The 12,033-nt window shown below is 37.3% G+C and overlaps 1 protein-coding gene across 1 annotated transcript; it reads left to right on the top strand.

The window, feature by feature from the left end:
- The first annotated feature begins 6,133 nt into the window (after positions 1 to 6,133).
- On the top strand, positions 6,134 to 8,612 carry LOC103466863 (protein L-Myc-1a-like). Its single transcript, XM_008412745.1, has one exon. It carries the CDS (start codon positions 6,179 to 6,181, stop codon positions 7,109 to 7,111), a length of 933 nt encoding a protein of 310 aa, XP_008410967.1. The 5' UTR covers positions 6,134 to 6,178; the 3' UTR covers positions 7,112 to 8,612.
- The last annotated feature ends 3,421 nt before the right edge of the window (positions 8,613 to 12,033 follow it).

The following is a 12,033-nucleotide window of genomic DNA, read 5'->3' as shown; positions in this document are numbered from 1 at the left end:
AAAAAAAATCTAAATGCTCTCTGGTATTGTTCAGGGGGCCGGACCAAATGTGGAGGCGGGCCGGATCCGGCCCGCGGGCCGTAGTTTGGGGATCACTGATTTACAGGGAACATATGCCAATTTGAAAAAAACTTTTTTGACAAAATGTTTTTGCACAAAGCTGAAGTGGTTTTTCAGCTGTATCAAATTTAATTTATCACAAAACTGCAATGGAAACACTTTTTCTGCATCACACAAGTCACTTGATCAGCAAACAGATGTTACTTCTGGCAGAAAAGGTGAAGAAGACGAGGAAGACATGCTATGTTTTTTAAAAAACAAGCTTATTCACATGTGATTTTAATTGTGTTTCTTATTTAATAGAAACATCCCAATTGCAAAATTGTGCTTTTCCAACATTAGTGGAACAAAAATTTATGCACATGTGTTATGGAAATGCAACAACAGATTATTTAAGGGTATATGAGAGAATGTAAGTGTTTTAGTAGCATTTATCATTAAGGTGTTCCATCAGAGGATATGTAGTCTTATCTGTTATTTGTTGTATGGAGTTGGTCATGTCAGAGTTCAAGTCATCTTATTCAAATTTTGGCTTTGATGGAAAGTATATCGGTTAGTATGTTCAACAATCTGAGAAGCATCAAAGTTGAAGCCTATCGTAAACTGAAAGTTGCTGAAGCACTACTACGATTTTTCCCCGTCTAAGCAAGTTTATTATCAACATGGAGTAAGAGGAAGACAAACTGAGAAAGAAGCGCTTGTTCCAGGGTCAACATCTATAAGCTTGAGCGTCATTTGCAGATGCCTAAATGGACAAGCCAAATGCATTCTGGACAGAATTTTATGACCAGATGAGACAAGAATGGAGAATCACATCTGATCAGCACAGAAAGGAATAACAAGTATTCACATGCCATGCTGCAAAATTCAGGAACAAAGAACAGGCACCGAACTTTAGTGGAAAATCTTGAAAACTGTATTTGAACTCCAACTAAAGTTTGAATGCTGACATTGATTCACCCTGTTGTGTCCTGATGATGCTAAACACAAAAAGGCTTCCGACATTGAATGTGGCAGGATTATTGAGCTTCACAAAGAAGACATTACAATCACCCATCGCTGCAGAGTATGAACATAGTAGGAGAGCTGATGTAAAAAAAAAAAAAAAAATCAATGGTAGACCCAAACATGGATTACCTTAAACGCTTCACAAGACCTGATTAGGTGCCCATAAAGTCAAGCTGATTTTGACCAAAATGAACATCTTTCTGATGTTGACTCTATTAAGTAATCATAAATGGCATCTGAGAGGAAACATCTTAAATGGAATTTTTATGTCTTTAAACACTGAGACACTGAAAAGTCAAAGAAAGTTATGTTCTATGAAGAGAATAGATGCCTTTGAAAATATAGAGGGTTGGAGAGCAAATGTGTGGGTGTGTGTGTGTGTGTGTGTGTGTGTGTGTGTCAACAGCTACAGATGGCAGCTTCCAACCTGCAGCCTCCTCTAAAGGCTGGCTGAGGCAGGGGCCTAGCACAAATATCTCAGTACACTTGAAATAGGTCAAAACTAACTTACAAATAACTTTTAGTCAGCTATATGATTTTGTCCAATAGGCGCAGTATTATTTAAAATCAACTTTTTTGAGCTTTACATCATGTTATTCCATCATCAGAAACATGGACTGTTACCTTGACTCTTTCATGCACATTTGAGAAATCCTTTCATTACCCSTGGCAACCATCCAGCTTTGCAAAACGACTGAACCTTTTTGCCTGGAGAATACATAACACTGCCCTGGCAATAATTCTTGAAAAGTACTAGTTCCATTGGCAGAYTTTTTTCATTATACAGTAAGGTAGGTAGGTTAGGTAGGTCAAAAAAGAGTCATTTTTGTAGTGTTGCTGTCTTCAGTGCTAACCTCTTAGTTTCTTGCCCCCCTTCTGAGACCCCCACTGCTAGAACTCACCTTCCACTCACTTGTCGCTCCGCCCTCTGCCTGCATGACACAAGAAACACAAAGAGCACACCACCAGCTCCTGAAATTGGACCCCGTCATGTATACAGCCCCTTCTCCTCCAGAACTTCACCCTCAGGATACATCTCATTCATAATCTCAGCAAATGCTCTCCTCCAGGGAGGTATCATAACCAAATGGAACTCCAGCCAGATGTAGCTTCAATTCAATTCAAATAACTTTATTTGTCCTCGAGAAGCCGAGCGAGGCACAGGAGTATTAAAAATAGACTTATAGCTGATAACTCTGACAGTAGAATTAATAAAATTCACACATACTAAAATCTAAAAGGTAGTACATATATATATATATAGCAAAAGTCATTCATTGAAGAGAAAAAAAAGAAAAACACATGATGTTAACAGTTGAAATAACAGTAAATTGTAGAGAGCAGTAAAAGAAGAAATAAGTGAGGTCAGTTTGTCCTCCAACAACCTAAGCCAGKAGCAGCTTAACTACAGAGATAMCTCGGGATAACCTAAACACTCAGTCATTTCATTAAGAATAAGCCAATAATTATGAAGCRACCAAACATAATTTCCAGTCTAAGACATCTGAAATGACTAAAACAGAATACAATGTTTTAAATCAATTTTACATTTATGTTTTGATTCTCATTCTACCTTTTCTCCAAGGTTTATAATGTTAAGCAGTTTTTTGCAGTTTTCCTCCTCTTTGTTTTTACCTTAGTTTTGCCAGCAGAGGGCACCGTTATGTCTTTTTTTTGGATTTGCATGCAATTGTCACGCATTTACATGCACAGCTGCATGTTCAGGAAGCTACGTCACTGAGTTCCTCTGTAAACATGTGAGCTCATAACTGGAAAACATCTACGAGAGCTGCATTGTTTGGTTATGTTATTAATTTTATGCTTATTTACAGAACTTTACTTGTTCTGTAAATAACAAGTAAAGTTATTTACAGAACAATAAATAACTTTATTTAAGGCCATTTTAAGTTTATGGCCTTAAAATAATTTAAGGCCATAAACTTGTATATATTTTCTTGTGTCCAACAAACTCTATTCCCATGATAGTATTGATTTTATGTGTTAACTATGTCAGAAACTAAAACACTTTTGGCTTTTTCATACATATATTTTTTTTCAAACACTGAATTTATTTTAAGAGACAAAATCAAAATGTAGTGATTGAAACAACCCTTCTCAAAAATGTTCAGTAAACACTTAATGTGACCATGATGTTTTTAGAAGACTATTTTTCTAAAACAACTATAGGCCTGTTGTTCTGTTTGGGTGTATCAATCTAAACTATTGATACCAAGGTAAGTAAGGATTAGTATTGGATTAATGGGTGATGACGTCAGTATTGTTTTTGTAGTTTTTCTTTTACGGTGTCGAGCAAATTACTGGAATTTCCTGACAGAGCTCATTCCAGTGCATGTGCAGGAATTAAAACACCAAATATCCAGAGCTCACATTTTCATTGTGAGAGCAGGATTTTATAATTTTGTTAAATTTGCATTCAAAATATCTGCTTTCTTTCAAATACAATCTCTTTAATCACCCAATTAATGCAGCTTCACAGTAACACTGCTGTGTGTAGTAGAAGGTAAAAGGAGCAGTACTTTATTGTCCTTCTACACTGTGTTATATAGTAGTTAGTAAATAAAAAACACTTAAAACACTTACTTGCCTAAAATCTTTGCCCTGTATTTTATTACAATCAGAATCTGAAGTCAAATCTGTTAAAAAAAAAAAAAAAACATAAATAATACAATTTCAAGAAAAAATATCAGTACCAGAATTGGTATTGGTGATACTAGCCATGAATTTACTTGGTATTGAATAAATACCAAAAGTGCAAGTATTACACATCCTTCAGGCTTTATAAAACTATCCAGTAACCACAGCTCATGGTCAACACACAAAACCTGATTATCAGCATTCAGACTTTGGCAGCAAAGCTGCAGACTCTCTGCAGTCAATCTGATCATCTSTCTATCAAAGACAAAAGATAGTGAAGCGTGGAGAGATTTCTAGGAGAACAGAGTACGCAAGAATGTAACAATTATGGGCATTTCAATCAGGTTAAATCAACCATAATTTAAATAATTTAACAAAAAGAATATCAATCATATTTCAAACTAATCAATTTAAAGTTAAAGTTGAAATCAAAGTTCACTTTCAAAATATCAAGAAAAATAAAATAAATTAACTCAAATACTCAAGCAGAGTGGGGAAATGAAAAAAATAAGTAAATTAAATAAAATATATTGCRCAATATCAACTTAAATGTAGCTACATCCTATTTTAATCAATTTCATTTGAAACTCAATATCAACACAAAAAGTGCCAGAACACGCACAAAATCAGCGATTAGGTTACCTTTGGGAAGAGAGTGGGGCGTACTAAACAGAAATCAGCTGTTGCAATCCCGGTGACGGCCCAGGTAACAAACGCCAACAGTTCTAATAACTGTTGGCAATCGAGCAGAAATTTTATGCTAAAGCAACAGTGCTATCACACAAACAAACTCACCAAAGGATCAGATCAGTAAATGCAAAGATTTGTGGGGTTCCATTTGTGTCAAAAATTATGGGGTTCCATTTGTGTCAAAAATAACCTCATAACAAATATCTAACTTGAAGCTAACTTCACTGTGGTATAACGCATGCGCAATCTGATCTCCAAATTATGCCCCGCCTCTTCCGTGACACCTCTCACATATACAAAAAATGTAGTCCCTCTCACATATACAAAAAATGTCCCTCACACATACAAAACTGAATCTTTCACATACAAAATAATGAGTCTATATTTTATTAGTTTATATATGCAATCTTAGTCTTGTGACTAAGACAAAAAAAAAGGTTTGCGTGTGTGATATTTTAGTAGTGTATGTGCGCAATTGTAGTATTTTGTGTATGCGTGTGCGACATGTTAGTACAGTSTATGTGTRCGACAAAGATAAAATGTGTGTGCGTGTGCGACATGTTAGTCGTGTGTATGTGCAATTTTWKGATTTTGTGTCTGTGTGAGATAAAATGTGTGTGCGTGTGTGACATTTTAGTAGTGTGTACGTGCAATTTTAGGATTTTGTGTATGCGTGTGGGAGAAAATTTGTAGGCATGTATGACATTTTAGTAGTGTGTATGCGCAATTTGAGTATTTTTTGAGTGTGCGTGAGTCTTTCGTAGTGTGCGAGAGACAAAATATAGATTTTGTCCTAAACGGCCCCTCATAGAATACGGCAATACCTGAACTGAAGTAAAAACATAGCAGAAGATGATAGAAAAAAATCTAATGAGATTAATATTCATGATGAGGAAAACAATAATCTATGACAACAGACCTCACTGACAGAACTAATATGGCACAAAATATGAAACATAAATTACCCACAGGAAATAATCAAACCAAAAGCCAATAATCCAAGAATTGTGACACCAGTGTATTTAAGATAACATTAACCTGGTATTTATCTGGTAAATATTGTAGATACCACAAGTTCTTACTTGTGGGTTTAAAGAAAAGAAAACAGTAAGTTATAACTTTGATATTTCACACAACCTGTTTTTTTTATTTTTCACATTAGAAGATGGGGAATAAAAGAGTAATTTTCAGTGTCTTTAAATGTCACCTTCTTTGTGATTTTGTGTACAAAATGTCTGTTCTTCAAAATTCTGTTGTTTATAAAGCCAGAAGGCTGGATATTGGAGGGTAGTGTATTTGAATTTTGTGCAGTTTCAAACATAAAGAGAGATTCAAACATAAAGAAAGATTCCTTTGCAGATTTCCTTTTGACTTTTAAAGCCCAGCAATGGTAGTGCTGAGTTGTGCAGTCTCAGTGAGAGAGGGGGCAGGGCAATGCCTTGCTTTGGAGGAAATCTGGAACCTATAAACTTGAGCAACTTCTGGGACAAGGAGGCAAATGTCACAACATTTAGATCTGGTTGGCTGYGCAGCAGGTCTCTCTCTCCGCCTCGTCACTTCGACTGGACCAATCAGTTAGGACTCATTCTTCTTGCGTCCTGAAGCTTCAATGTCCTAAAATCCATTTCAGGCCAATCAGGGAACTGAGTGGGAGGGCAGCTGAAATATTCACAGTTGCCTGCCTTTAAAAATGTACACTCACTATACTCTTGCTTCACATGCTGCTTCAGGAGAATGACGTGAGAGAGTTTGTACCTCATAATGCATGCTTACAGAGACTGGAAGAGATCATTGTCGGGTTTTCACATGTGTGGATGAAGGAGATGACATTGAGTGCTTGCTCTTTCAGTTTGGCTTGATTRAATATTCCCCAGGGAGAAGCTGTAAAGAAAAGGACAACAGCAGWAGAAAGACAAAGCAGAGAAGCAGAGGAAGGATCTCAAGAAGAACAGAACAGAGGAAAAAGACAATACACTTGAAAAAACTGGGTAAGCACAAGAGCGGAGCACATAGAGCAATTGAAAGAACTAAAGGAGAGGAAGAGTGTCAAAGTATGAGAGAGGATGAACTGTCCAGAGATGATCACCCTAAAGGCAGGGTGGTTCCCAAAGAGAAGCTGGCAACTCCGCTTTCTAACGCCTGTCCTGTTGTTGTAGCCACTCCAGGCATTACCGGACATAAACGACAGATTGGCTCACACACAGAGGATCACCTTACTCCACTCACTCCTACCTCAACGGACAACAGCAACAAAGTCAAACCAGAGGATGGCATTCAGATACACACCCCAACAGGTCCCAAAAAACTCAAACAGAGCCCTCAGCATCAGCCGCCTTCTTCCAGCCCCTCGCTTTCTCCCCTGCCGGGTCACAGTCCTGGAGGACTCCTAACCCTCGAGGACCCACATGCTCAGCGGGCCATTGCCAACATCCGCGAACGCCAGAGGACTCAGTCGCTGAATGAAGCATTTGCCTCGCTGCGCAAGATYATTCCAACTCTTCCCTCGGACAAACTGAGCAAAATTCAGACTCTCAAGTTGGCATCCCGCTATATTGACTTTCTGTACCAGGTTCTGCAAAGCAACGAGATGGACAGCAAGCTTGCCGGGTGCAACTACCTGGTGCATGAGAGACTGAGCTACGCCTTCTCTGTGTGGAGGATGGAAGGGGCATGGTCAACAATGTCTGCAGGTCACTAGCTGGGTCTGATAGGTCAACAAAGTTGACAGAGAAGGATTGGTACAAACTGAGCTCTTCTGTAAGCCACATTAGCCTTGAACCTCTTGAGGTTTGTGAATCAGATAGCCTCTGRACTGTTATTTAAATGTTTCAACTGATTGCTGGGGAAGRGACACTAGAACACACTCAAAGTAAGACCTCTGTATGAATGTGTACTCTGTTTACATTGTTTYTATTTAAGTTTAGAAAACTGGTCTTCATTGAAGAAGTTCAAAGACTATCTCTACAAACTTTCCTCCACATGAGAAGAAATAATTTTACTTAAGGTATTTTAATCCATTTGTTTTCTTTGGATTTGAAGTCATAATGCTGTTTGAATCAGCTGCTCTCCCCTAATTTTATCACTGCATCCATCAGGCATACATACCACAAGCCAAATTTAAACTTTATGTTGAGTATTTTTCTGTATGTCTGCTATATCTTGGGTTAGCAAGAGGAAWTTTGTGTGAGATATATAAAACCCAGCAGCTGTAGGGTTTAGATGAAACTCTTAAAACTGATCCTGGATCTTTGCCTTACCCAAATCCTTTCAACTTTTAATTTTCCAGCCCTTGAAATCCCTTGGCCACCTCAGAACTCGAGAAACAGCGGAAAATGTAGCCATGGGCAGTTGCCTCTTTTAAAACAAAACCAAGCCCCTTTGTGTTTTCTCCTGGTTCTAAAGAGAAACTCCTGTTGAAATATTTTCCTCCAGTTCTGGCTCAAATTTAGCTTGCATGGCACGAATCTCTGATACAACTACAGCTTGCTGACGAGGAGGCGTAATRAAAACAAACAGTCTTTTTACAGCCATTAATCATGTGTGTCATCATCAAAGGGGAGGCTGATGTGGCTCCCCACTGGGCTTAGCATAAACCATGGGCAGAGATGGAGGAGGTGAGAGCTGATTTATGCACACAAACGTGGACGTGTGTATAGGTGTAGGCATGTACACATTCCCTGCAAATTGCATGTTCTGCATGTACTAGGTTCTAAAAWTACCTCTGCCGTATTTGTTTAAAGTATTACCAGAGTAAAGTTTACTTTTTTGTCCCATTGAAGCCCCATGGTTTTTATTTTTACTGTTGCTTTTATTTTAACAAGTACAAAGAGAATTGAGCAGGCAGGTTGTTAGCTTCCAAAACAAACCCATGACAAATTTGACAAACCGCTTCTTGCTTCAGTGCCAGCATGCAAAAAGATCGGCAACATTTTGCAGTTTCCAACTGAGATGAATAATTTTAATTTTTTTGAGCCCTGCAGTCTGCAGTGTGGTCTCAGAAGGCTTAAGCCTTAAGGTCTCTGGCATATTAGAAGATGCTTGACTTTTCAAAATGACACATCATCCAGGAGAGATAATATTGAATAAATTGTAAAAGAGTTGCTAAAATGTTCCAAATTACTTTTCAATAAATTAAAAAAAAAAAAAAAGTGTATTTCTTCAAGCAAATTGTATGGGAATTTTTTTAAATGGTTTTTGATGTTTATGGCCCCATTTTTATCTGGGTTACCTCTAAACAGGTATTTGCATGAAAACTGTTCATCTTGATTCTTGAGTATATAGAACAGCACCCTTTGTCAACTTTACAGATTCTAAAAATCCATATTTGTGTTCCTTCCATAACTTTTTGCTTTTTATTTTTTTACTTCAAGTTAATAAATAAAGTCTCAAATTTGGCAAAAAGTGGCACTTTATTACAGGCTGGATAAGAAATGTATCTTTTTACCTCTGCTGTCAAGTTATCGCCATGCCTCTTTACCATGATTTGCTGCATTAGTCTAAATATTGTGCTAATTTCAGCTTACTTATATTGATACAGATAATAAAAATAAAAAAAATATCTTGGAAATTAGATGTGCATTCACCTAATTTGTATGAAGACTAAAAATTTTGGGATATTTCTTTAAACCAAATACATATTATTGAGGGCCACTGTTRGCAGAAACTTAAATTTAAATATCCTGTTCACACCTGACAGTAACGTTTTTGGATACGTTAGAGAAAGAACTAGAAGACGATTTGTCTTTTTTTTTAGACCGTCATTCATTTCTGGATGAAATAATGAATTGTAAGATAGTAAAATGATGACAATTTTAATGCTAGTGGGATGTATTTATGACTTCAATTCACAATAGAAAACCTGGTTCACTTAAGCTAACATTAGTTGTCAAGCTGCTAGTAACATAAACTAGCATTAGCCATATTCAACATTCACACTTTGACCGAAGAATTGATCAAGAATTTGAATCTACTGGATTTATTAAGGACGCAGCCCTGGGTCTCCAACGCCGAACCATGGTTTTGTTTGCGCCGAGCTTACGTGCAGAGGCTCTGTTTCCCTCATGTACTGCCAGATCGATAACCCTCAACTTAAAAGCTGCATCATATGAGTTTGAAAACATTTCTCCGTCGTGCCTGCTGCTAGCATGTGCTTGTTCTAAATCTAGTAGTGTCCAAAGTGGGTCCTCGAGGGCCGGTATCCTGCATGTTTTAGTTCTCTCCCTGATTTAACGCACCTGGATCAAATGATGGCTCGTTAGATGGCCTAAGAAGAACATTGACATACTGAAAAGATTGTTACTACCACCAGGGAGAGCCCTAAAACATGCAAGATGCCGGCCCTTAAGGAGCGACTTTGGGCACCCCTGTTCTAAATGAAAATTAGCACTTTCTTCTTTGATTTCCAATTTTGAMTTCCAATGACTCATTTCCTACTAAAAGCCCCCTGGTGGTTGAAGAAAATCCACAAAAAAGCCGCACCGGGCTATAAGCCGTGTGGTTCAAAGTGCAGAAAAAAAATAGCAGCTTATAGAAAATACGGTACCCTCTTAAAACTGCTTGGTGAAAACAATCTTTGGCACTTCTTTTCTTTGACGATGAACGCTGCAAAGATTTATTCGGCTGCCATGCCCTCTTGGTCTCCTGCCTCTCGTTAAACTCTCCTCCTCTGTTCCYGGTCCGCTCTCCCTTCTCCTGGTCTCTTTTTTAAACGAGGTCCCRGTGCCTTTGCCTGGTCAATCACGAACAGTTAATAACTCTGCAAAAGAACAAGGTAGTGTGCAATTACGGCATGCCGGACATTTATAGCCTCTTTGGTCCTGAGTATATGTTATTCTTACATTATATGTTTTTGTTGAAGTAGCAATGACCTGCTGGTTGATTTCTGACACTTACAAAAACAGAATTTTGAGTGACGAGATTAGAAAGTAAAWAAAATWAAATAAAATAAAGTTAYAAAGGATTCTGCATTAGAAACATGAAAGCAGATATGTGTCTTGTGTAGTAAAAGTTATAACAATCATAATTTTAAAGTTACCAATTTATACATGAATGAATTATTTTCAGCCCACCTTTTCGTTTTAACTATATGTTATTATGAGAGGTGATAAAAGCTGCAGCCACCTCAGTTTAAGTAATACAACATTTTTGCTGTAAGGAATKTATGTTCATGGCCAAAAAATGTTGGCAGTGGTATAAAAAACTTTTGCAAAATCTGTAGTTTAGAGTTTTTCTGCTGATAGTTATTGTTTCTAGGTTATTGTTCATCGTGATGAGAGGCACGATAATACAAAACTGAACAGGGTTTTGCGGGCTTAGAAAGATTATTTTCAAGCAAAAAATATGATTTGAATTTGATTTTGTGACACAAAGTCTACTTACTTTCCTTCAGTCACATCACAAATGGAGCTATAAAAGAGTCCAACTAAAATCACTAACAATCTAATTAGCAGATTCTATATACAAGAGGTGTAGATGCCAGCAGTATATACCTTGGAAGAAAAGACTGCTGCTATTGTTCTTCTACTAAGATCTTTAAAAAGTTCACTGGCAGGGAAAAGGTTTTACAAGAGAAAAATTATTTTCTACTGAAATGTACAGCTTATAGTTGAGCTCTCCCACCAAGTCATAGAAAAACCATAAAGAGCAAAGTTCTGCAGAAAATACCAGGACGGACACTAATAAGCAGGTGTAATATTGTTTGCTCTAAAGAAATAAATCCTCCTTCTGATTGCTTTGGACATTTTTGGAAAATCAGGGAACAAGCCAGGTCTACTAAGAGCCCCGTGTTATGATGCAACCCATGTGTCACGCTGCTTCTCATCCAACGGAGATGGCTGACTCCCAGTTCTCCCCCAAAAACTCTGCCATCAATGAAGAGTGGGATCAAAACGTCCTCCAAAAACAACCGTTTCCAACAACGTCGGTCAGGGAGTGTTTCAACATGATGGAGCACAATATCACAATGTAATAATGATAAAATAAAAGATCTAAAGATTTAAGCTTTTGACTCTGCTGAAAATTTCAAATTTTTGAACTAAGTTTAAAACTTCTACACTGTAAAACCTAATTAGTTCTCCTAATKTTGGTACATCTAGATAAAAACCTCGAAACTTTTTACATAAAAATAAATTACATTATTGAAACGGTTCCTGGCTACTGCTTTTTATTTGTTTCTTCTACTCAAACTTTGACAGAAAATACAGAAAACAGTGATCGGTTGCTCACTTTTTCCAGTAAAACAAACATAAATGGTAGGCCGAGTCACCCGCTTCGGATGTTATCATCCCATAGAATGGCCATTATCAGTGGTTATCAGCCCCATTGAATGGCTTCAGTTGGTCCCTGCTATGCCTGCCAACAGGCTCAGTAGGTTGTTATCAACTATTTGTATCGGTTATCACAACAGCTTGTCGCTGAAAGAACTTTTTTTAATTTTTTTTTTAGCTTTTTTTTAAAAAAAAACTTTATTTACAATTTATGTGCTAGTTTGAACAGGATATTAAGAATATTTACTACAAATACATGTCAGACATATTGGTCATAAGACTTCAATTCGGTATTTAAAAATAACTCAGTAAAATATAAAACCTGAGGGTTTTTGTTGTGGTTGTTGTTAGCTTG

The sequence above is a fragment of the Poecilia reticulata genome, linkage group LG7 (assembly GCF_000633615.1).
Source record: "Poecilia reticulata strain Guanapo linkage group LG7, Guppy_female_1.0+MT, whole genome shotgun sequence".
NCBI classification, from domain to species: Eukaryota; Metazoa; Chordata; class Actinopteri; order Cyprinodontiformes; family Poeciliidae; genus Poecilia; species Poecilia reticulata.
This window is presented reverse-complemented; position numbering and strand designations above follow the sequence as displayed.